Here is a 26,762-nt window from a genome sequence, read left to right on the forward strand (position 1 = left end):
CATATTCAGTGTTTGAGAAAACACCTGGGACAAGATTAACCACTATGGGGCAGTTTCATTACTTCCTTTGGGCACCAAGAAACCATAAAGTTCACAAGTACTGGCTTCTTAAAATGTAAATAATTTATAGTTTATTATAGTCTTATGGCGATAAACTCAAAATTGGGGAGTTAAACTGCTGAACTGAGACATCTAACACAGAATGACTTGAATAATTTGGCCTTTGTGGAATAACCATAGCACAAACGTCTTACATTTTGTACATTGATCAAGCAACAGATTTTTAAGAACAACTTACAAGACTTTTGGACGATGCAAGAAAATACTGTTTTTTCGTTTAGTTCCATTATGAAATAATAAAACCTCGCCTGAGGTTGTCTATGTGTTATTTACATGACACAGCTAATCCAGCTCTTTGATTGTACACACATTATGCAACACGTGACCAAAACAAAACAAAAACCTTTCAATTCCCATTAAAAACCCCGATAGTTAATCCGGAGGCATTTCATAAAGCAGATAAATCCCGCTTTAGCAACCGAGATACTGAAGATAACCACTCCACTCTCTCTGCAGATAAGACAGAAGTTAAATTCTAAAAAAAATTAGGCTATTTTTGTTGAATCTTTGAAGCCAAAATGTAAAAAGCGAAGCGTTTTAACGCAGTGCGGTTGCAGCAGCCATTGAATTCAAAACACGTGACCGAGAACAGGATGTACCGAGCGGGGAGTGGGGGGCGTGCGCAACGCTTGACTGACGTCTGCTCACGTCCAATCAGAGCACCGGATCGGTCCAGACGTCACCGGAAATACGTAAAACTGCCACGCGGTGGGTTTATATTGCGTGAAACGGAAGCGAGCGGGCGCCATTTCACTGCGGAGGAGCGGAGCGGTGTTTCGCTTGGAGCTGTAGCGTCAACGGAACTGGGGAGAAAAAAAAACATATAAATAAATAAATAAATAAAAAATAAAGACCGCGCTGATTCTCCGCCTTCAGCCCGATGGAAGCGGCCGTCAACCCGCCTCACGACAGGTACAGTCCGCCCGTGCGAGCAACGGATCCGGAGCTTTAATCGGCTCGGAGGTTGGCTAACGGTCATCCCGCTACTGTTACTGTAACCGTTAGCCGGACAACAACGCTAGCTTGTCTGGAGTCGTATTGTTCTTTTTTTTTTTTTTTGTTTGTTTGCTTTATACAAAAATAAAATGCCGATACATCAGCGTGACTTGCTGAATTGAATCTTTTTTGGGGGCTTTTTATTTCATTTTCTTAGCATCACAGAATAGCTGGCACAAGGAAAACCAATGACGGCTGCAGCTGCCGGCTGCCGCCTCTCTGTCATTCATTTCTCTGATACCCGGCTAATGCTAATCCCGCTAGCTAACGGGACTATAACATCGCTTACCTGGTACTAAATGCCGCCTCCAGTTTGCTCCTCCATACCGGGTTTGATGAGTGCAAACACGGCTCTCCTCTGGTTTGCTTTGTTGCGGGTCCGCTCATGCTAGCTAGCTCTCGGTTAGCTAGCATCCACACAGTCCGGACGCTGTGGAAAAGTAGCGCGGCTCCACTGGCCGTTTGACGTTTTTATCTTAAAATAAATCGAGCAGCAGCTGAGTGAAGGCCGGAAATTATTTATCCTTTTATTGGGACAGAAAACTACAGTCTGCCTTTCTTTTCTGTCATTGTGAGTCAGTGTTTACAAACAGGGAGGGCGGGGCGTCCTAACCACGCGATCCTCCCAGCTGTTGGATCGTAAACCCGGAGGGGTCTTGTTTTACTTTCACCGCTTGGATTAAATGATTAAATGATATCGATAGTTTGTGCGATGTGCTTCAGCAGTACTGGTGCTTGCAAATGAAAGCAGAAGTTGATCCAGCGCATGTCTGATCTGGAGCTCTACAGTTTCCTGATTATAAGCATTAATCATCAGGTCCCCAGGTATCGTGGTCATGCTCGTGATTTGTCGATTATATCTTGCATTTTCTCAAAAGATGATGCCATTATATAAGATCATTTCACTAGTCTGTAGTGGAAACCATAGCTTACACATTGCATTTAAGTTTGTCTATGCCTATAGTTTTATGGATATTTAAGAGCTAAGCCATTTCTAGGCTCAAAGCATTTTGTCTCATTTCAAACTTTAAAATCATATTACTTGATAAGTAATTCCATGAAGGTATAATATAAGGCAATAAATGATGTTTTTCCTGTAATGTATTCACGGCACAATATTGCATGTTTTTCTTACCACTAGTTACGTGGAGCCATTCTTTGTGTTGCTGCAGTTGATGTAGAAAATCAGCTCATGGGCTTTGTCACAGATTGTGTGTCAGTAGAGCAGGTGTGTGTCCTGAACGGTAGGTTGACTTAACTTCTTCTAAATCTGGTTCATGTGCTCTGCTTAGAGGGACTTTCAATGACTGCATGGACTGAGAGACCTCTGTTGCATAGAACATGCTCTGTGTTTTCTTTTTGAACCGCAGCCAAGACTGAAGGATCGCAGGCTTGTGGTGCAGTTTCAGACCTGTGTAGCCCTTTTTCACCAAAGGCATGTGCGGCAGTATTCAAAACATTCCTATTTTTATTGGAATAAATCACAACTTTATAATATGGCACAGAAAAGTGTCACACAGACATATTATTAGTCTTACTTTTGGTTTATCATGGTGGTGTGATGTTCATTTTAACTGGTTACAGATATTGAATTTGTAATAAATCTAAGCTTGTTTGACTTTGGTGGTTGGTATTATGTTATGAGCCACAGTTTTGAAATGTAAGCTGTTTGCTGTAATAATGTAGGCCAATGGGATAATATACCATGTTTATGTAGTTTTGGGGGCCTTATCACCCAAGTTAATGTTTGTCTTTGAAGTGGTGTGGGTCTGTGCGATGGTGGTTTCCATGACTGTGCTGAAAGTAGCAGCCTGTTCATAGAGACCCAGTTTACTTGATGTTTAACTGACCAGGAGGCTGAGCTTTGGTGTCACCGGTCATATGGTTTAAACAAATGAATCATGTGTAGACTGCAGTTTTTCCATGAGTGCATGCTTTGATGCTGGTGAATGTGAGATCAGTAAATCAATAATTAGCATCAATAAAGGTTGAAAAGAGTCACGAGGGACCTTGAACTTGTGTTCCTTTTGAGTTTCTTTGTATTTACACACAAACAGCTTTACCTTTTTCCCTTGATGTTGCTTTTGTGGTTAAAAACTGTTCTCCTTTTCCCCCCATCATCTGTTCTCTCTGTCTCCTCCATTTCAGCTCTTTGGTTGGGTTGTCCAGTGGCATGATGGACCAACACACCAGCTCGGGCAAACGCATTCGCAAACCCTCTCTTTTGTATGAAGACTTTGAGAGCCCCTCTCTACCGCACACAATGCCTCAAGGCCCCCCTGCCCCACCACAGCCCCCGGTCAAGGATCCTAGCCGGGCAGGCCGTATGACCAACCAGCTGCAGTACCTTCAAAAGACCCTGATGAAGTCTCTGTGGAGGCACCACTTCGCCTGGCCTTTCCATGAGCCTGTGGATGCCTACAGGCTTAATCTGCCGGTGGGTAAAAAGCTATTTCAAAATAGTCTTACGCTTTCTGTATTCACTGTCATGTTAATGAATTGTATCAGTGTTTTTGCAAACTCATTGTAGTGCTTAAGCTCAGATGATGAAGGAAATGTCCCCTCCCTGATGCATTTTCTGCCATTGCTTGTAAATGTTCATTTTTCACTTTGGCTTGTTGGCAATTTCCTAAAAACTCCATGCTTGTCTCTGTTTTGTTTTTTGTTTTTTTACATTCTGTGTCCATTTGAAAGAAGAATTTACTCTTAAACAGTCTTCTTTTTTGATTGGTATGTTTTTTGGTAAAGCTAACCCAACCCGTCTGTTTCAGGATTACCATAAAATTATCAAACAACCCATGGACATGGGGACCATAAAGAAACGTCTGGAGAACAACTTCTACCGCAGTGCAAGTGAATGCATACAGGACTTCAACACAATGTTCACCAACTGTTACATTTACAACAAGGTGGGTGAAAATGCTGTCCATCCTGGTTCTGTCTTTTAGTTAAACTCTTTCTTAATAACTGCTCATGATTTGATATCAGGTGGACGTGCAGTCTCCGCAGGGTTGTGTAAAGCTCAAGGCAACTAGAGCAGCACAGACAGCTGCTTGTGTTTACCTTGAAAATCTGTTTTGGAGGTTTGCTTTTGCTCGTACATGTCTGCAGCATCAAAGTGACCCAGTTTAGGGGTGAAAAACAAATGTGTAAGCTTTGAACAGACCCAAATAAGCTGTTGGACTTTGTTGATGATCCAGGCCGAGGTAAAGACTCAGGAATTTTGAATATCATCGAGAGAGATGAAGCTTTTCTCATGGGATATGGATTGATGCTTTCAAAATTGCCCCAACACTTTCCAAACAGAAACTGAGAATGAGAACAGACCGTTACACTATACATACTATGTAATAACATAATACAGCTGTTGAATAATTAAAACATTGTGCTGCTACTAAAGTGTAGATCAGTTCAATACTGGATGTGATAATGTTTTATAACTGGACAATAATGAAATATTTTCCACAATATTCACAAAATAAATGAGGTTGACAGTGCCCATATTGTATCTGCCAGTCAATTATGCCTAAGTGAAAGCTGTTGAAGGTCTGTGTTGACAACTGGAGTACAACAGAGGTCATTTTCACCATCTCTCCCCTGCTAATAGCCTTTTTTTCTCCACCATTTTATCTTTACAGTTTCAGTAGTGCTGAATCCCCAGCACATGTCACCAGCATGTGCTGAGCAAATGCTTGGTATTTTTACTTCATAAGAACTGAAATGATATTGTATTAATGTTTTCAGCAGCTGGTCTGTGGATTAATCGGGCAAGAATCACTGCACCAATAAAAAAGTAATTTAAATCAAAGCATGTATGAAGTGCTTTATTATTATTATTATTATTATTATTATTTGTTTTAGCAGTTTGGTACTCATTGTCATACTGTTTTTTCCTTTGTTTCCTTGGTTAGCCAACAGATGACATTGTACTGATGGCCCAGTCCCTGGAAAAGATCTTTCTCCAGAAGGTGGCCCAGATGCCGCAGGAGGAAGTTGAGCTTCCCCCTCCAGCTCCTCGGAACAAAAACAGCAGGGGACGAGGTCGCAAATCTAATGGTGAGCTGGGGACATAATCTCACACAATTTGAATAAAGAATTGTTTTACCAGCAAGTCGTACAATAGATATTTTTCAGTCTCATGCTTCCACTCCAGCAATACTCCACAATACTCTTCCTCTCTAAATATTATTTAGTGTTTGTCACCTCTTAATCTATAGCAGAGTTTTTCCAGGTTCTATTTTCTAAACTTGACTTGACTGCATCTCTCAGGTTCGAGGGCTCAGCAGGTGCCAGCAGTGTCACAGTCAGCCTACTCCCCTTCTTCCTCTGACACAGGGGAGTCCATGCTAGCCAACTCTCCACAGACTGTGCTCACTAAAAGCCTGCCTCCAGCCAACATCATGGGCCTTCCCCCTACACAGCCCACAACCAAGGTACAAGGATACAACTAAATAAAGTTCAACAGTATTTAGTTCGGGGTTTTAGCATTAGTTTTTACAAAAACGTAAAGGTCTAAGAACCTTGAAAGAGTTGATCAGTTGATTGGAATAAAGTTGAAACATTGTTAACATTTCCAACCACTTGATTTCTTTCTGTAGAAGAAAGGTGTGAAACGAAAGGCAGACACCACCACCCCATCAACCATGGGCTTGACTGTGGGCATCTCAGGTGTGGGCATGGCTGGAGCAACACACATGGTAGGTCTAGGGAAAGGAGGACACGGGGGCCAAGTCCACGACACGTCCATGCACACTGTCTCCTCCATGGGAGGCATGAGCTTAGATACCCCACCTGGGATGGGCCTGGTCAGGAGTCCCGGAGGTCCTGTCCTTCTACAGCCAATGATGGCCAATGCTGGGCGCAGAGTCGGCAGCGGACGCCCCATTAAACCCCCCAAGAAGGACTTGCCCGATTCGGTCCAGCCTCAACCCTCAAAGAAGGGCAAACTTAGCCCACAGCTGAGGTACTGCAGCGGGCTGCTGAAAGACATGTTATCAAAGAAACATGCTGCATATGCCTGGCCTTTCTACACACCTGTGGATGCAGCTGCACTGGGACTCCATGACTATCACGATATCATCAAGTGTCCCATGGACCTCAGCACCATCAAGGTGACGTCTTTTACACTTATAACTCTAACTAGGAATGTTTCTCTTACTGTTGAATGGGTGTCTTGGGTGCCGGTCCGGGTCATATGACCTTGAGTGCATAGTTTTGCATAGATGTTTTACCTGGAGTACACATTTTTTAAATACGTTTAAAAATCCCAACATTAAGTGTCTCAAAAATGTGTCTATTTGGCGCACTAAAGTTTTCTTCTCCCAATTAATCATCAGAGGAAGATGGACTGCCGTGAGTACAGGGATGCTCAGCAGTTTGCTAGCGACGTCAGACTCATGTTCTCTAACTGCTACAAGTACAACCCACCTGACCATGATGTAGTGGGCATGGCACGGAAGCTGCAGGTTAGTTCAACTTAGTACATGATAAGCATCAACAACAGACTGAGAAAAGTCTTTTTAATTGTTGATTTTCTTACTCCTTTCTCACTTTCTGATTTGTGCTCCAGGATGTGTTTGAGTTCCGTTTTGCCAAGATGCCAGATGAACCACACATGGACCACACAACGCTGTCAATGAGTGGGCACCCAACATCCTCTTCTTCTTCCTCTTCTTCTTCCTCGTCCTCATCTTCCTCCACCTCTGAGAGTGAGCCCAGCAGTGAGAGTGAAGAGAGTGAGAGCAGCCCCACGTCAGACAGCGAGGAAGAGCGAGCTCACCGCTTGGCTGAGTTACAGGACCAGGTGTGCACACAAGTAAGACCTGCAGTGCTATTTTATTTGTCAAGATTATTTTATTCATAGACATTTCATGTCGAAACAAATACAGTTTGCTCAGTAAGCATTTTTTCATTTTCCTTAAATAAATTTGCTCATAGCTCCGGGCCATGCATGAGCAACTAGCTGCTCTGTCTCAAGGACCGATTGTCAAACCCAAGAAAAAGAAAGAAAAGAAGGATAAAAAAGAGAAGAAGAAAAAGAAAAAGCTGGAAAAGAGAAGCCGTGGTAGCAGAAGCAGAGCTGGCTCTGAAGAATGGAAGATGCCCGGCAAGATGCTAAAGAGCAAATCTGCCAAAGCAGGTGGCTCCCAGGCAAAGAAAGGCCAGGGGAAGAAGAGTAACAAGAACAGCAAGTTAGTACTGAAACCATTTTCCACCATCCTTCTTACCATAAAGCTTTATCTCTGTTTCACTTTAATGCAGAGATATTTACAAAAGGGTGTAATGTATCTCAGATTTTTCTGGTTGTCAAGCATATCCTACAAGTAGCCACTGTCCTATTATCATCTCTCCATCTCGTTCCTTCAGGACCACAAAGAAGCCGTTCTACCCCCCAGTGGCTCCTTCCATACTGCCGCACTACGACTCAGAGGAAGAGGAGGAGATCGTGCCCATGTCATATGATGAAAAGCGCCAGTTGAGCCTCGACATCAACAAGTTGCCTGGGGAGAAGCTTGGTCGCGTGGTCCACATCATCCAGTCCAGGGAGCCCTCGCTGAGGGACACCAATCCAGAGGAGATAGAGATTGACTTTGAAACACTCAAGCCATCAACGCTGAAAGAGCTGGAGCGCTACGTCATGACCTGTCTGAGGAAGAAGCCCCGTAAGCCGTACGCTGAGCAAGGTAACTAAAATGTCGGCCAAAACCTGATTCATTTGTAGCATTGCACACTTATGCATGTTATTGGCATTACTGAAATAGACAGGGACAAAATCAACACCTACTAAAGATGACCTTGTAGGGCAGTTTCTGAGGCAGCGCCCCAGAGAGAGACTTCTGCAGCAAAAATGGATCAAAACTGCCACCAGCACTGAACTCCCACAGAATTTCATTGGGTTGGCCAAAAAAAAAAAAGAAAACCTAAATGAAACCCAGCTCAGTTCCCTAACCTCAAGCAGCAATAACTCTCAGAGCAGCTGATAATTCTAAGGCATAGCAGTACGCCAAGAGGATTTTTCTTTTTGTTTGGTTGTTTGGTTTTTTAATTTATTTATTTTTTTTATACATTTCGTACTAGTCAGTAATGGTTTGCACATGACCTCTGTTTGTGGTGTATTTAAGTTTCTTTATTAAAACTGAGCCCAAATCTGTTTTTAATCAACACTAGATCCAGGCCATTATAAGCTATTTATTTATTTTCTCTCAATATTTTAGCCACTGTTGGCCAAAAAGAGCAAAATTTTGAGTTCCATCCATTTGCCAGATGTTGTTAGCCAATTAAACAGCAATAAAAACAGTATGTGAAATTAAAACAAGGAATAAAGCAGACAAGATGAGGCAGCTGTGCATGATGGACGGTCTGGTTGCTTCATATTTAAGGTTCAAGATTATTAGCAAAAGAACAGTTTTGCTCTTTGATCTCAGAGTTGGGTTTTTATCCTCTGGCTGGACTGTTAAAGAAATGAATACATTACTTGTGTTGCACCAAAATGACAGACATTTAATACAATTTTCTCAGCCAGTTAACACACTTGACTTTGGTACTGCACCCACATCTTTTATTCATCTCCCCTCACTCTAAGCCTCAGTGAGTGAAGAGCAATTTTTTTTTTTTCCTGGAGTAAATGCTGCAGGATAAGCTCCTCAAAACAGCAATGTGGAAAACCTGATAAGTTAGTATGCACCGCATTGCAACTCGGTGCGTGATGCATAAAGGATTTGGTCCTGGAGTTTTGAATTTGGAGAACTGGGTGGATACAGCTACTCCATGGGTGGAAGAAAAGTGAAGTCAAACATTAAGTTTTTTTCTTTTAAGTTTAACTTACTTCCCCTATAATTTGAAATGATTGATTGAAAACATTTGGGGAGCGAACACATATTTGAAAACCACGCAGTTAATTAACATGTCAGGTAGCTTCGTTTGTCGCACTGATGGCAGGAGTAGTTTCACTTTTCACTCTTAAACCGATTTACTTCATTATAAGCAGCCATATCTGCTGCTCAGGAAGCCAAGTTTCAGTCTAGTCTGTGCACAGAAAATACTTACAACTCTTTTGATTATTTGTTAAGCTTCATTTTCAGGAGAATTCCAACCTCTACCTCGATCTGGTGTTTTAATGTGCTTTTCTGTATTCTTTGTGGCCGTAAGCTGGGTCCTTCTGACTTGTGCTCAGTTGGTCGACAGATGAAAAGAAAGCATTTAAGCATCTTTCCCCACAATGTTGTTGTATTCCTTTGAAGTCCTTTAAGAGCCCCATCTTGGCATCAGTGAGACCACTGGCATTAGCAGGGTCTCATTCGTTTGTCACCATGAGGAAATTACAACAGGCATCTGTCCTGTTTTTGTGATATTTTGTATCCCATCCGCCTTGTTACTTGGGAATAAGGTGGACATTAGCTTCACATGGCCTGAGGAAAAAGGCCCTGTGCTCCCAGACTGCTTCACTCTTTAAACAGTAATTTCAGCTCATTTGCACCAAAACTGAGGTTCCTGCATTGACCTGGATTCCAGGTGTATTTACAGCCTTATCTCTGCACTTGCAGCAGCAAAGAAAGGCAGTATTGGCAAATCTAAGGAGGAGCTGACGCTTGAGAAACGAAGGGAACTGGAGAGGAGGCTGCAAGATGTCAGCGGACAGCTCAATTCTGTCAAGAAACCTACGAAACCTAAAGGTGAGCTCACACTTCCTCACCAACTCTACTCGTGTCTTCTCTCATCAACCTTTGATGTCGCATAAAATATTTTACAAGGTGCAGTAACGGCCCCTCGCTTTCATCTCAGCGGTGGAAATCTAATTTACTCTAACTCCTCTTCTCGCTCCTGTCTCCTCAGTGGAGAAGCCCAGCGCTGTGGAGACTCAGACCCAGCCCTCACGCCTCAGTGGCAGCAGCTCCAGCTCCGACTCGTCCTCCTCGTCGTCCTCATCCTCATCCTCAGACACCAGCGATTCGGACTCGGGTTGAGCTCCTCAGCACTGGTTTAAGAGTGAAAACACTAACAACTCAGGGACTTGGGCTGGCCCAGGATGAAATGCACCCTGAAACAGTAGTTGGCTAAAATATTAGACACCATGGCAAAAAAAAGAAGAAAAACACAAAAAAAAAGACGACTTCACGTGGACTTGTAAACTGTTCTGAATGTGGGATAGAGGGATGTGAAACAAAGTCTCTGTGGATAAATGTAGAACCCAAACACTAAATGCCTTGGTTTCCCCCTCCTCCCATTTGTAAATACTTGTACAAATTTATGTTTCTTTTATAAAGAAGAATTTTATGGCAATCCCCCAAAGAGGGAAGTGGAATAATAATTGAGAAAAAAAACAGGATGTGGAAAGACAGGCCTTACTCCAAATCTGCTTTGGTTGGCGTCGTGTTGAATCCTCTGTGGTGAGGGAATGGAATAGTCTCTATTTATTTGTTTTCCTCACCCACATTTCCTCAGATGTTACTGGAATTTCAACCAGCGACCTTTTTTGGTCACAAGCCTCACTTGTCTTACATCTGGACTTCTGCCACACGTCATTATAGACCAGCCCCCTGAAGTTAGCCTTAATGATCCAGATTATTTGGTGGGGAAGAAAAGTTCTGAGTTTCCTTCCATTTCTCAGAGCTATAGGTGAAAACAAATGTTTTTGTTTTTTTGTTTGTTTGTTTTTGTGTATGTGTATGTGGTTTTTTTTTGTTTGTTTGTTTTTTTTTTTTTTTTTTTTTTTTTTTTTGTGTCAAAATTAGAAATTTGGCCACAGCCTTGATTTCTGGATAATGTCTGATATGTTTACATATCTAGTTTGACATTGAGCTTATTGTTGTCTGTTTTACAGCCTTGTTTTTTTTTTTTTTTGTCTAAACATGGTATAGTTCTGTCTGCAATTACATATTCATTTTAGTATAGGTTTTTTATTTAATTTTTTTATTTTATGGCTGACTATTCCCTCAAGAGCCCATCAGCCATTTCAAGACTGACGAGTCTTATAACATGACACTAATTGAAGTACTGTCTGTCTTCAGTACTTTGAAATCGATTCTTACAGCTAAGCTTTGATATTGTTCTCAACATTTCTCCTCATCATATCGAACTGTTACTTAAGTGTGCATCAGTTTCTGACGAGCTGAAAACAGACTGCTGAATGTTATCAGGTTATGTTTGATTCCCACATTAATATCCTTAACCTGCAAAGTATTGCATTACTCTGTCTTCAAGACATCAGTAGCACTTGAAAACGAAACGACAAAGGTTTCATAAAGGAAATCGTTCAGCCTCTCTGCACATAATGGAACAAGAGCTGACGGAATAAACTGAAGTTTAAGGCTACACGTTTTCTACAGTGAGAACGACAGTACTCATCGTCCGCGCATAGTTAAAGCTGTTGTTGAATGTTCAGTGAGAGAAGATGTGCTTGTATATATTTAAATTGTATTTGCTGTTGCACAAATTTGTATTTCTGCTGTTCAGACTTTTTTTTTTTTTTGTTTGTTTTGTTCTTTCTTGTGTTACCGTATTTACTTTTCTTTTCATTTTTTTACATGCAGTTTTTGTTTGTTTTGTTTTATTTATTTTATTTTATTTTTTTTTTCTCATTCCAGTTAACTGTCTATAGTCGTTTTCTGAAGAGCTTGCTGGTTCCTGGTTAAACAGGTTGCTATCTCTCAGAAACGTACTTTTCATTTGACACCTGTGTTTATTAAAATATTGTCTTCTGTAAAAAGAGTCGGAGCTTTTTGTCTGGTTGTCTGTATTTTTTACTTACTCATTATTCTATTTTAAAACGTGCTATTCAAAGAATGTTTAGCCATTCATTTTTGTAAGCCAAATAACTTTTTGCAGTTATCAGCTTCTCAACTATAAGAATTTTATGTGTTCCAGTAAAACAAAGATTTGAAAATGGACATTGAAAGGATTTTCTCAGTATATTTTGGCATTTAATAAATTGTTAAACCATTTATTTAAAAAAAGACTAATTGAATTTTGTAAATAGTTCCTTAAGTACACATTTTAAGATGTGTTGTAAATAGTTGAAAGATTGAATTGATAGTTTCAGTCTAATTCTGACATCATGAAACAAAAAATGCAAAAACATGCTTTCAGTCCAGTTTTTCTTTTCCGTCACTGTCATTTGAATATTTTGACAATTTCACGACATTACTTCTGGCCACTGATGAAATTATTTCTTATAAACAAAACAAAACCAACCAGTAAGGAGCAGAAATAGTCAATTTCAGTGTTTTTCTTCACCTGCTGAAGCTGCGAGGCAAATTGATGTGAATACGCAGGAATATATATATATATACACAAAAATAAGACAGCCAGGTGTGTTGGCTTGTTTCCTGAGATGTTGCACATGTTGTGGTCATCGGCTTTGTCCAGTTGGTGGCAGCAGTGAGTTGTTAAAGTCTCAGTTGTGTTTTCAGGGTTCCTGGTTCCCATCAGGATATGTGTCTCAAAGTTCTGCCTGTGAGGGACGAGCCACAGGCCGTGAAACCAGCCCAGACCGAAGTTCGGCGTTCCTAAAATACAACATGGTGAGTCCTCTGTTCTCAGTATAGTTTATTTGTGTTCTGCGATGTAGTAAAGGTACGTTTTTCTGCCTGTCTCTGGAATTTAAACTGCTTACTGCCAGTCATGAACATGCACACCTCACCACATCTAAAACGTCAGCACCACTTTGATGTTTAAAATATTAGTCCGTTTGACTTCGAGCAGAGACACCAGATTTGCTTTCCAAGCTGGCTTCAGCTTCAGGTTCACACTTTTTGGCCTTCTGTCAGAGGGATGTGTCGGCTGACGTCCAGCATGATAATGAACCTGACAGCGATCAGACACATAAGTGTCCCTGGACATCCGCAACTACGACATCCCACGTGCCATAAAGAGAGAGAAAGGTCGTCCAGGGGTCACGGGCGCGGTAGTGAAAGTGATAGTGAGTTTCTCTTTCTTGGGCTTTGACCTCTTTTGCAACATGCTCTTGCTGATAATATGGCAATTTAAAAAAAATGTAACGGAACCTGTGAGCGTCAGAGCTGTGAATGAGTAATGTCTGCTTTACTCAGCTCTTTTATTGAAAGGTGTTATTTGTAATTTTTCCCCCGCAGCACGTCGTCTCTCCCTGGGGTTGGGCAGCGGCGACGGTGCTGGTAATTGTCACCTGCCGGGAGCTTCGGCTGTCGTAATTACAGGTTAGAATATCTTCCTCTTCATCCTCTCACTGAGCTGAGGGCAGACTGGATGCTGTTCGTTAAGGAGTGTAACGTGACGGGATTGTGAGTTCAGACACAGAATAAGAACAGAAATTGGTGGAGACACATCTCTTGGAAAGTGAAGGAGCGAAGTACTTTAACAGGTGTTGGCTGCTGACGTTGGTCGTGTAGCAACAGCAAAACTGACACATAGCACCTTTACGTTAGCGTGCCAACAGGCCGACGTGGAAATACTCCATTCATCCAAGTTCTGTGATGTCCTCAGGGTCAAAGAGGTGGTGGATAAAAATGAGATGTGTCGACTAATTAAATTCAGTCTTTTTCCACTGTTGATGAATGACAGGTTGTTTCTTAAGGCCAAAAAAAAAAAAAAAGATTTTAGGGTTAAAATTCAATTAACCTTTTTTATTCTAGAGGTTTGGTGGAGGCGGGCCATTTTTCATCCAGAGGACAAGGGCAGTATGTAGAATGTGAAGACATCACATGGGTTAATTAAAACTAACTACCTAAGAATTCAGTAATGACAGTTTTAGATTGTTAATACTGATGAAACAAGTTGACTATTCATGTCATCCTGAAGGTGAAGCTAGTTTTTATTATTTTATGTACAGTACAGTTGTAGGATATATATATCTATATGTCTGTTTTTGTTAATGTCAAACGGCAAATAACTAGTTTACACACAACTATAGACGGGAAAAGAGAGAAATTTTGACATTAACATACAATAAAAATTATGAACATTTGCAAACAACCAAAAATAGCACTGCTGGCTTCATCTGTCCGTAACCCAGATTAGATCACAGCCCACTGCCAGGGCAAATAAAATAGTTTGATGTAATGGGAGCAACAGGAAGCCATGTTACTAAACACACGTTAATGAGAATATTGTTCTGGTGTGTATTCTTGACGGGTAGCAGCAGGGAACATCCCTGTGAGCTGCAATTAACCTCTCTGGATGTGTAATCATGCTGCTGTTGTCAGTGCGGGTTCAGGTGTCTGCCGCTGTTTATTGTGCAGCTCTTCACCGGGGAGTTTTCACACATTTGCATGCACGCCATGATACTGCAAACTATGCGTGTCACGTTTGAGTATTGTCGACGCAGCCTTTCTGTTTCGTGAAACGTCCCTGGGAAATGATATGGCTGCTCAAAACCAAATTTGAAAGGTTTACGTCTCGTTCTCGTCGTGCTTGAGATTCAAACATCTGCTCTGCTGCAGCGTGGTCCACATCATCACCTCTCAAAACAAGCCTCAGCTGCTCGGTGGACGTTTCCGGTGTGTGACTGGAGAACTAAAGTGGCTGTGATTGATTCATGCTGTCTGGAGACAAGTGACTCCACATCCTTTGCTTATTTCTTTTTTTTTGTTTTTTTGTCCCCCCAAATGAGATATAACCGCTGGCCGGTGAATCGTGGCCGGCGCAGTGCATCAGTGTCAAATTATATGGATCCAGTTCCATGATTTATGTGTTTTATCGGAGTCCTAATGCAACGTGGCTGCAGCAAGATTAATATCGTAGTTGGCTCTCGTGACATAATCAATTATTATTATTTTATTTTAATTTATGATACTGTTTTTCCATTTAATTTTGTTTTTGACCATACAGAAATTGAAAATAAGACACAAAATGATGAGACCTATTGTCCATATATTGGCCATATATTGTATAATATATTCACATTCATGAGGAACTCCATGTAAACACTTACAGAACATCAGATCTGGTGGCTGGGGAGGCACTGAGCTTGATTTGAACCGGTCTGAAGCGACTTTGCCTTTGTGGTGGATGGCCGTCCTGGAAGAATCAATCTGAAAATCGTTCAGGGAAATCAAAGATTCCCAGACTTTTCATCCCGCCCGGCTGGAGGAACATCAAAGCTGGAAGGTCAAAGCTGCCGTCAGAAGATCTGAAGGAGACGGAGCATCTCCGGTTGAAACAGGAGAAAACCTCGGTGCAGTAAGAGCCAAGATCCAAAGAGAGCCAAGTCTCCTGTCTGACTCAGATTTTAGAAAAATAAAGTGGTTACTGACTCTCCAAGCCATCTGACCTGCAGGAGCACCTGAAGAAGCCGGACCGGGAGACAACAAACAGCCCGTGAGTTGTTGTTATTATGATAATACTGGGTGATGGGTCAGGACATTGACTGATAAAAGCTCAATTTCCATTATCTTTCTTCGAAATCCACGACTGAAATTATCACCCCTGATGAAGCTGCATAAACAGAAAAGGGGAAAAGGCAAAGTGAGTGAGAGAGTGTCGATCACTTTGTCAGGAAAATGATCTCAGACAAGTTCAGTTAAAAATAACAATTAAAAAAAATGACTTCATATTTGTTTAACCTGAGTAAACAGCAAACTGCCGGGCAGTTCAGCCAACTCATCGAGGCTGGTATCACCTTTCGAAACTCATCTCACTGAAATGTTTATTCACTGAGTGTGTGTGTGTGTTTTCACAGACTGTCAGACTCCGGAGACATGGGTGTGTGTCTGTGGTGTGACCCTACCAGGCACAACACACATCCAGACAAACAGCTCATTTTCTATAACAGATGTGCGATTGTCTTTTTCTTTTCTAATCGTTGTGTTTCTTCCTTCGGGACTGAGATTCTGTCTGGTCCACATCAGTGTGTTAGTTGGTTTTTTTCTTACACTTATCAGAGACAGAAGACAGTGAACTTAGTTTAGGACAAAGACTAAAACTGGGGGGGGGGCAGTCTGGCTCTGTCCAACACACCCAGTTGAACCTCTGAGAGCCAACTCGTTATCTTTAACCGTCTGGCGTTCAGGGCCTGTGCAACACTTTTACACTTTTACACGGTTTTTATTTGAATCAAAGACGAGATCTAACGTGTTAATTAGCGAGCTTCAGAGACAGATGGACGGAGGGCGGCACCAAACCCCTCGCCTTCTCTGCCAGAGTGTTTTCCAAAAAAAAAAAAAAAAAAGTTGAACTATTCCTTTAAGAAATAAAGAGACTTTTAGTTTGGACTCCAGACATAAAAAAAAAAAAGAAAAGGAATTAGCTTTTTTTAAAAAAAGTTTTTACAGCAGAGTCAAAATTGTTGACCAGCCACACATATTTTCTTTAACAGAAGATTAGAAAACTGTTCCGCATTCAAACAAATCGTAAATAAGCCTGAAGCCCGACTCACTGTTCGCCACACACATAATGGACATGAAGGGAATTCCTAGACGTCTGTTCCTGTTTGATGTCAAACTACATGCGAAACACATGAGAATGAAAGGGAACAGTCCATTACACCCCTGCTTGTGTGTTTATTAACCCTTCCATCACAGCAGCCCAAACCAATCACTGGCATGTTCACAAAGTCAACATCAATTATCGCCACACTGACTAAGCTTTTGGGCAAATCGCTGCTCCTGCAGCGGCTGTCTGACACCAACCAAAACCCCTAAATAATGTTTGTCATGTCTGCTTGCTTGTGTTTTAATACAGGCACAAAATGCAGATGCCCCTAAACCGCCTCTGTTATCTGACAGATTCATGTGTCTCGGGGCCTAAATCTAATTATTTTCACGGTGATGGATGAGATAGCTCCCACATTTTAATATGGAAGTGTGTGAAGCCTCCAGGGGATGCAATTTAGATCTCAAACACTGAAAATACTGCAGCTTTGATTCTGTAATAACAGTATATTTAGCAGTGTAGAAATTATTCATACTTTGGACGCTGCAGGTCAGATTAACACTGCAGCTGGACTAAAATTACAGGGGTGAGAAACCAAACACTGAGTTTAGTTTGTAAACGTGTTCTTTGACGACAGAAATAATAATCCGTCATAGCAAAAAATTTAAAAAATAAATAAAATTGAATGATACTTCATTCTCTTCATTCTCTCTGCTGTTATAATCTAATCGACACCAACAGGTCAGTTTCTTCATGTAATCGTTGACATATTCTGTTATTGTTGTTATTGTGTTGTGCAAAGTTGTTTTAAAAGCTGACACACTTTACAACATAGCACAGAAAGACTGCTGTAAAAACGAGCATCCTCATTAAGTTGCCATTATTTTAAGACGCTTTACTTTTCGTAACGCCACCTCATTCTGTAGTGTTTGTGGCCTATTTTGGCCTTTCTAAATAACCAAAGGAGCGTTAGGATCAACAGCTGTTTCCAGTCAAAAGGAAAGGAAAACTTCAGCTTCAAACTTTATTCCTTTTCTCTCCATGAAAGCAACACCGATGCCCCGAAGATGTGGTTCTGCTCTAATATAATGCCTTAATTTCTTTCTTTATTTATTATTTTTTGGGGAAATGCAACAATGGCTGAAGCTCTTGCCAAGTGAAAATCACTATCACCCACTTCCGACAAGGAACCACGCTCAGAGAGAAGCGTCTTGTCCCCGTTCAGTTGTCAACATCTTGCTTTAAAACACATCTTTTGCAAATAAAGCGTCGCCTTGGTACATAATAAAAAGCACACTTTTGCTCTGGTATAAACACAAACTGATGGCAGCTCGTGTTTGCTGACGGTTGGTTTTGCTCACACGGCTTTTTCACTTTGATAACTTCATTGTTGTTTGACTCCACTTGTGTGTTCAAACCCCTCGACAGAAAGGAACTGGATCTAAACCGATGCCTGATGCGCTCATGCACCAGTTGCAAACACTTATTATGACAATCGTCTCTAAAACGAGCACATCTGCCAAACAAGAGCGTAATAAATGGATTCCTCTGTGATAGAGAGAAGTACAGATAGGTAAAAGTTCTCGTAAACTGTTATAGCTCAGTCTTAAAGAGTTGCTCTTTTTTTGTTGTTGTTGTTTTTACATCCACCAGGATATTAACTCACCAAGCCATGTCCTTAAAGCGCATTTGAATTGAAACATCTCTGACAGTCCACCCAAACGCTCCACAACAGAACTCTGTTATTTAGCAACATGTGTCATCAGTTAGTCACAGAGATTATGGTGAAAGTGAGGTTTGGAGCCAGTGTTTAATGGGCTTTCCAAATACTCTCTATTTGAAATGGAACAAAAGGCTTTTGTCAGCAATGAAAATGATGACTGATTTTCTCTGTGTTACAGGTGGCTAAGTGTTTCAGTTGATATACGGCGACAACATCACAGATGTGGTCTCCTTTGTTAAAAACATATTTAGTCAGAAGCTCAACAACATGGATGACTCTCGGGCCAGGAAGTATGTTGGAAAATACAAAGCATTATAAAAAACAGACTTTGGAAAATGGCCTTAAGAAATGCTCATGTAGAGACTCTGCAGATACAGCGCAACACAAACAGGTCAGCAAAAAGAACGTGTTCGCTCGCTTCTGCATGCGTTCTGCAGGTTTCCCATCCAGGTGGTCAATAAGATTTATCCATGTCTCTACTCTACTTCAGCTTCCATCAGACCAAGGGGATCGCTCCACGCTCCTGTGCTTGAAAATGAAAATGACCTGAATTTCTAAGCTGCTGGCAAAGAAAACAAGTTAAGGAAGATTTTCAATTCGTTACTTGGCAGTCGAGGCTAATGAGGCCCAATTAGAGAGTCTGCCAAAAACTGTCTTATCAAAGATCTTTACGTTTGCGCCTCCAGACTATAGAACAAAATGTGATTTCAGTGGTTTGAGATAACGTTTGTGTGAGTAAAGACATCATTAGATAGAGCTAGAAAGGGTGAAGGTGACGGTCATGTTCAAGTCACAGTGAGGCGAAGCACACTCCTCCAGGATCCGCCTCTGGATTCTAACGTGGACTGGACGTTCATGGACTTTTCCAAACCTGCAGGTGTCCTCAGTACTTCCACATCGCCTGTCTTCTCTCCTCGATTCCTACTATCCGTAACCTTTTAGCGGCTAGTCCTGTTCGCAAACTAATCTCTTCTTGTTTCCAGGTCTGTGATTGGCTGCCTCCGCTTGGGCGCGACATTCAAACATCTATGAGTGGAATTAAACAGTTTCGTCACGAGGTTTGGGAATTAGTTCACCAAACCAAAACTGATTCTTTTCCGAGAATGTGTGATGATTGATGATCAAGTTTTCTGATCCCTCGTGGGATCTAAGATTTAGCTGTTGCTGTTTCTCTCACTTAGACACGATTGTTCTGGATGCTGAATATCTGACGGTTGGATGACAGTCGGGATCATCTTCTTCTTTACTGGCTTCATTTGCAGCTGCTGGTGGAGCAGTTTACCAAAGAAACCAAAGACGTGTTGGTAAGAGAACATTCACTTTTCTTTTGAGCAGTGTTGATAGCTTCATAGATAGATAATGGAGGGATCAGATTTTATGGCACTTTCTTTTTCAAACTTCAGGTTGGACTTCAGCTCAGGAGACAGACAAAGACAAACTTTATCATGTCTTTTAGAATTATAAATTAGTTTTTTGGTTCAAATGCCTTTGACAGAGGACAGTCATGATGATATAATGAATAATACACAGTAAAATCACCTCAGCTCTGAAGCTCTGCTGAAGATTTGGATCTTTAATAACCGTTGAGCCAGTAAAATCCACTTTGTCTGACCTGCAGTGGGAGGAGTCTGTGGCATCGTGGGAAGGCGACACGCTGTTGTTTTTCTGTGGCGCCGGCCTCCAGAGATAGCAGAGCACCTCCTTTATCATTTTTTTATCACCATAGGACTCAATCAGCACGGTGCCATAAATTGTTCTAACATGATGTTCGGAGCATTTTGCAGGATTGAGGTGTCAGACATATGGCTCGTTATACTTTCTGATCTGTTTCACAGACCAGGAGACTGGTCTGAGTTCAGGGACGGAAGGACGCAGCCAAGCAGAGAGAGGGCTTTGGTGAAATGACCTGAAGCTTACAGCCAAAGAAAACTCAGGGATCTGACTGCACTTAAGTGCCTTCACTGACACTTTTCATCCAATTTGACCGAGCTTTTCTACCAAGAAATAAACTTCTCAAATCCTGCTACGGACAGACTGTAATTGCAGCCAAAGGGGCTTCCAAAGTACTGAATAAAGGGGGTCTGAAGACTTTAATAAATAAGAGATACTAGTTCTTTATTTTTAATAAATATACAAAACTTAATTGATGTTCCTTAAAAAATAAACCTGCAACACAATAAAATGTCAAACCAGTGAAGGAGCCTGAATTCTTCCTGAAGCCTCATATTGTTAAAATGTTCCTCCAAAGGTTTCCCTACACATTCACTCAATTTAGCTCCCACATAAACAATCCAATCTGCCGTTGCCCTCAGCCGCTTGGACGTTTTATGACAGCACATCTTTACTGTTTTTAGTGGTTTAAAGAGAATGGAGCATAGGTGCTGAAAATCCAAACGCTTCCGCTGAATCTTTTATGTCCTCAACTCCAAATGGATGCAGGTAACTGTTTGTTTGCAGCTTCATACTATTTATGTTTTCTTTTCCCCACGTTTGTTAAATTGTGCTTGGCTGTAGAAAATGACGGATCCCCAAATTCTTATGGACAAATTGTGAGATTTTAATATCACCGCGAACATCTATTCAACCCACCATTCACCGGTCAGCTATTTATTGCCCTGTATAAGAAGATCTTGTGCTGCACTTTGCTTTGATTCACTGAGGTGTGAAAACAGAGCTGTCACTTTGTAAAGATGAACGTATGAATCACTGCCTGTGTTGTCTCAGGATAAATCTGTTCCCCTCAAGCCAATAAAAGCTGAAAGTCGCATCAAGTCGGAGCAGATTCATGAAAACAAATAATCCCTTTCCAATATTTCCTCCTCATCTTTAATCCATGTTGTTGTTGGACAGAAGCAATTCATGCATCAGATAATATCCGTCCTGCGGACTACAAAGATGGATTCTCTGCTGTTGTTGAGCAAATTTGAACCAACGTGTGTTGCTTTTTCCACCACCAGCTGTTAATTCCCATGTCGCTCTGCACTCTGTAAATGATTCATGCTGATCTATTTGGGACCAAACAGGCAAACTATAAGAGATTAAAGTGTGGAGCCCTGGTCCTACTTTTCAGAGTGAAAGGCCGACTCAATGTTCAAGATGGTGAGCCTGTTTGTTGCTGCGGCCCTGCTGGCCGTGTTGTCCGGTGGGATGTGTGAGGAGAAAGTGTTTCTGCAGAGAGCTGGCACGGCCTTCAACAACAGACAGTACACATCTGTACTTACTGTGAGCAACGGGGAGAGGTTTGGAAATTGGACCTGGCCAGAGCTGTGCCCCGACACGTTCTTTGCTGTTGGCTTCAGCATCAGGGTAAAGACATCGACTCCCTCACACATTATAAACACTTAAAATAGACCTGCCGAGGCAGAACAGCTTTTAGAAACTTTAAACCAGAGCAGATGTTGCAAATCACGCCAATCAACCGGAGGCCACCTGGAGATTTATGTTGGGAATTTTCTTAAACTTTTATTGGTTTTCTCTCAAACTTTTTGATTTCATTTCGAAGGTGTATTTCTCACGTCCTGACTTTGACGTCTGTGGTGTTTGGCTTTTCTGGTTTGAACTCGATTCCCAGGTCACGTGTCCATCTTTCGTCGGCCTTGTGTTAATTAGCAGCATCTGTGCTGGTCAGTATAAATTCCTGCCACATGACACGTATTGTTCTTCTCGTGAAGATAAAATAAGGAACAGAGGGATGTGAACAGTTTGCCAAAGTTTTTACCACAAATGCATCAAAGTTATGAGCAATGATCTGTACTCCAGGTGGCTTCCCAAACATACACAGTTTAGTTAAAATGGTTGGAAAAGGTGCCAAGAGGCCATGAAGAGATCCTTTCCTAATGTGATTCCAATGCAAAAGACAAAATTCAGCCCTCATTATGTGCATAACTTCAGCCAAAGTCAGATCGAGTGGTTGCAATCACAGGATGATTGTTTTATTGTTCCTCCAGCTCTGCAGGGATAAATTGTCCCGAGAAACAACGAGAGCAAGTTTGTTTTTCAAAGCTTGAAACGACCTTGAGTTGACAACCTCAGATTATGGATTTTGTTTCCGATGTTATGTTTGAACGCAGCTGCAACCAGAAGACAGAAACATAAATATGGGGGCATGCCTGTTACTTATAAGGCAGGTGTTTACAAATGTGAACACATAATTTAAAAGGAATCCTGCAGAATTTAGCATTTTCTTAAATCCAGAAAATGTTCCTGGCTATATGAGCAGGAATCTAACAGCATTGAATAAATAAATATCTCTTTCAGATCCAAACTCTCACTTTTTTGCACAGACTGAAACAAACTGACTGCACAATCTGTTCACGCTGTGTTCATCACCTGCTTCACAAGGAATGATATAAAAAAAAAAAAAAAAAGGCTGGTTGGAGTGGAGCTGTTATGAAGTCTGGGAGCCGTCTTCTGTTTCTTCAGGTGGAGTCCAACCAGTACGGAGTGGATGACACCGCCCTGAATGGGATCCGCCTCATCTGCGCCAAAGACGAAGACCGAAGCTTCCTGTACTCTATTGAGTCCCACACTGGCTAGTAGGTAGCAATAATACTGGATTAATAATAGTACAACAATAGATCTGAAGAATCAAATAACTGACTCATGTGCTGTAGAGTAGATATAAAGCATTAAAAAATCTGTCAAATCAGCCAAATTAAGTCAGAACTGTTTTTGTAGTTATTAAATTGTAAATAGTAGGAATTGTTCTCATTACTTCATAAAATAATCACAAGTGATATAATAATTTTAGTACTTATAAACATGAAATCCAGATGTTAAGATATTAACTGAATGCATTTGAACATCCAAATTGTAATAAAAGAAAAATAGAAGCGAATAATTTAAAGGGAAGGTTAGATTCTGAGAACTGGGTACTGAAATAATTGTTTTCACACCCTTCAACCCAAAACGTGCCCTTCATATCATTGTCATATGAGCAAAGCCTCGAATGTTATTATTTATAAATGCTTTATAAAGGATTTATTCTCTGGAAGAGGAGCTCCTTGAATACAGATGATGATACAGACTTCTCCTAGTGAAAGGTGAACGTATAAAACCTGATATTACCAAGATTTAAATGCAAGAGTCTCTCTTGCTTTTGATTTGCAGCAGTAAACGGTGATTGGCAAACTGCCCCGCCACATCTGCACGTGGTTTGTTCCTTCTAAAATGCAACCATTGTTTTGCAAGGAGCTGCTATTTAGCAGCATGAAATCTAATGCTGGACAGAGATGAACATATCAGCTGACACACTTTCGTTTCAAGTCTGCGGCTGACTTTGAAATCTTTTTACTGATGTCTTTAAATGTTCGGCTGTTTGTTGCTGTGGGCAGATCGAGGCCGATGTTGTCGATCTCAGTGGGACTAACCTGGCTAAAGTACAAAGGTTAAATAAGAATTAGATAAAAAAAAAAAAAAAATTGCAGATAACTTTGAAAGCAGCAGGAATCTGGAGCCTGGCAGTTTCCCGTCTTGTTCGGAGGGGAAATGAAAACACTGTTTCTGCCAGGACTGCAAATTAGTTGTTCAGATGTTGAAATGTCTTGAGCTCGCTCCAGTCTTTCCATCCCGATTCTTGGATCTTTTCCTGGTCTTTTTTTTTTTTTTTTTGTACTCCTTCAGCTTCGGTGAGTGGTCCCATCCTCAGTACTGCCCCAGAGGCGTGCTCAACTCCTTCCAGATCCGCGTGGAGCCCCATCAGGGCCTGTTTGGCGACGACACGGCCGTCAACAACATCAAGTTCCGCTGCAGCACCAACCCGACGCTGGAGGGGCCCGGCATGACCTGGGGGGAGTACGGCAGCTGGAGCCAGGTGTGCGACGGAGGAATCTGTGGCATCGAGACCAAGATGGAGGACTACCAGTACGGCCTGGACGACTCCACACTCAACGACGTGCGCTTCCATTGCTGTGGCAAGCCTCAGCAGGTAAGATGGACGGTTAAATAATGAGAGCCGAAGCCCAGAAGTACTCAGGGTCTGCACAACCTCGGGACGGCTTTATTTGGATTTACTGGAACATGTGAGAACGGTTTTTCTCCAGACTGTTTGGCTCCAGCAACACCAACACTGCCCAAAAAGTGTTGGCCACGCCGACACTAAAAATGGTAACACTAAACTCTTCTCATAATCTGAAATAAGATGCACAAAAAGCCTCTCAAGAAGAAAAGGGTGGTTGTTTTCATAGGAATGAAAGAGACACCCAGTTCCTTGATTGAAGCTAAGCTCTATCGAACAAAGACAACACAACACATTTCGTTGGAATAAAGAGATATAACAGATGTGCTGTGACGTGAGAGTCCGGTCGTGGTGCCATCCCTCATGTGGACCAAGCCTTGGAAGCTGAAAACATCCCAGTTCTTCCTAACCTAACCTAACCCTGTCAGACAGCGTTACCCGTTTGATATCTTCAGGTTTTGTCTGGATCTGTGTCCATGATCGCTTGTTCCGATTGTTCCCAAAGTTGAGCAGAACCATTCGTGAGTGTCGGTCTGAAGGAGGTGTGTTGGACAGCACGAGGCAGAACTGACTGCTCATCTGATCCACAACCCCCTTCCTCCAAAAAACACAAACAGAAAGGCACACTTTACAGCCGCCTCTCATTGGCACCAGCTGAAAACGCGCCTGTGAAATAATCCTCCTCATCAGCCAAAGGATGGATTCTCTCCACGAAGCAGAAAGTTCCCTCAGAGAAAAATCTTTATCTTTAATTTAGAAAAATGCTAAATTCAAGCATTTATATTTCTCAAGTCCAGTTGATCTCTAGAAAGCATAAAATTGATGAGAAAATGGAAACATTTGTTTTCTACCACGACGTGCAGGTAAATATCAGCGAGGTCTGGGGAAAAAATGTGGGACAAAAGCTGTTGAGAATTTAAAACATCAAGCAAACGGGTAAATGAAAACATGTCTGGTGTTTTCAAACTCTCGGCCAACCTTCAGTTTTCACGATGACATGAGATTTTCCGCAGATGATGAAGAGGAACTGAAGCACCAGCTGTTTGTGCCTTAGTCAGACAGACAAAAAGCGCGGAGACAATTTAACCCGACATCCTGCTGATTAGAAAGTGAAAACACGCCTTGAATATCAGGTCTAAGAAATAACTGACTCCTCCGCGACAATAATAACATTTCAGAATAAATGTAGTAAAACAGGAGCGTCCACCTCATCTGGACACTTATATGACAGATCACTATAGAGTCCTGTCTAAAAACTGAGCCACTCTCAGATGTTTGTTTCCAGGATTTAATTTGCTGTTAGGCTGAAATGAAATACACAAAGCAAGGTTTGTTGTGTTCTGTTGTGTTACTGATCAAAGACAATGAACTTCAGGTTGGACTGAAATCCGTTGGGGTTTGTTTGTTTGTTTGTTTGTTTGTTTTTTAAGTCAGTGATTCGACAAATCCCATCAGAGCTTTCTGTTTTGTGTTTTCAGGGAGTTATTCTCCCACTTTATAACTAAAGAATGAAAATTATTACTATTATTTATGTTACTGCGTTCAATTTACTTAGAAAAAACCCCCAAAGAGCGATAAGCTGGAAAACTGGATCCTGAAGCGCTCGATGGGATCCAAACTCAACTGAACCGTCTCACTTCATGCTCTTTAACTGTTAGCCATAATTCCCCATTAAATATAATATCCACTGAATATAAATAATTCTCTAAATATTCTTATAATGAATAGCACAGACAGCTGCTGACTAACATTTGGAGGTGTACAAATTTGTGGGCTATCTTGATGATTTATGAGAACGAGGACAAAGATTGTGTATATTCAAGCAGGAATCCGTCATGCTGTTGTTTGCTCTGAATGAATTTACACTTCACATTTTCTTTTGACAGTGATCGACCAGCAAGACATTTGATCCGGTTCCTGTCCACCCCCAGGCATCAAAGACGACAGAAAATAAAGATGCGGCTCCACCTTGTATATTTTCAGTTTTGGTTTTTTTTGTTGTTGTTGTTTTATTTTTTTAAGGTGCAAACAGTCACAAAGTTTACAGCGAACCAAAACGATGTCACCTTCATCGAGCTTCCTCTGAGGAGCCAGTTTTTCCGTCAGCACGAGAGCAGCATGTTTTCGTATCTTGGCTGCTGAACCTGCGAGCTCTTAGCAAAGTCACGAGCTGAGCCGCTGACTCAGGCATTTCCCAGAACTCCTGCTGGAACTGAGGTAATTAAGAAATGACAAGAGAGCGGGGTATTAATTAATTTAGAGTTTAAGGCCTGACAAAGGTTGATAAGACACCGATTGGCACACACAGAGGTAATTGTGTTAATTAATCGGTGAGCGGTTAATCTGCCGACGGAGTGTGTGCGGCTGGTTTGGGAGGGAAGTCAAGGATGTTATCAAACTTTGTGTTAATGGTTTTTCAGAAGATTTTGCAAGTCAAGACAAAGTGGATTAGAGTCTTAAACACACACAGCAACAAGGTTCCTCTCCTTTTTGGTAATAAATACGCTTGGGCCGAACTCATATCTGTGGAAGTCTGCGAAGTATAGATATGATTTATGTGGATTCACAAGAAAAACAGCAGGAGCTCAAGTTAGCAATGTGAGAAAAACAACTCGCGTCACA

The 26,762-nt window shown here is 41.5% G+C and overlaps 2 protein-coding genes across 2 annotated transcripts; both read left to right on the forward strand.

Moving 5' to 3' along the window:
• The first annotated feature begins 889 nt into the window (after positions 1-889).
• Positions 890-10,823, forward strand: brd2b (bromodomain containing 2b). Its single transcript, XM_029503673.1, has 12 exons — positions 890-1,032; positions 3,265-3,553; positions 3,888-4,025; positions 5,028-5,172; positions 5,386-5,549; positions 5,715-6,227; positions 6,453-6,581; positions 6,686-6,931; positions 7,054-7,307; positions 7,483-7,799; positions 9,660-9,788; positions 9,949-10,823. Exons 1-12 carry the CDS (start codon positions 1,001-1,003, stop codon positions 10,077-10,079), a joined length of 2,487 nt encoding a protein of 828 aa, XP_029359533.1. The 5' UTR covers positions 890-1,000; the 3' UTR covers positions 10,080-10,823.
• A 1,786-nt stretch (positions 10,824-12,609) lies between these two features.
• On the forward strand, positions 12,610-26,111 carry LOC115045398 (vitelline membrane outer layer protein 1 homolog). Its single transcript, XM_029505054.1, has 6 exons — positions 12,610-12,635; positions 19,366-19,488; positions 21,255-21,490; positions 22,607-22,719; positions 23,807-24,110; positions 26,027-26,111. Exons 3-6 carry the CDS (start codon positions 21,272-21,274, stop codon positions 26,027-26,029), a joined length of 639 nt encoding a protein of 212 aa, XP_029360914.1. The 5' UTR covers positions 12,610-12,635; positions 19,366-19,488; positions 21,255-21,271; the 3' UTR covers positions 26,030-26,111.
• The last annotated feature ends 651 nt before the right edge of the window (positions 26,112-26,762 follow it).

This window comes from Echeneis naucrates, chromosome 6 (genome assembly GCF_900963305.1).
Source record: "Echeneis naucrates chromosome 6, fEcheNa1.1, whole genome shotgun sequence".
In the NCBI taxonomy this organism is placed as follows: Eukaryota; Metazoa; Chordata; class Actinopteri; order Carangiformes; family Echeneidae; genus Echeneis; species Echeneis naucrates.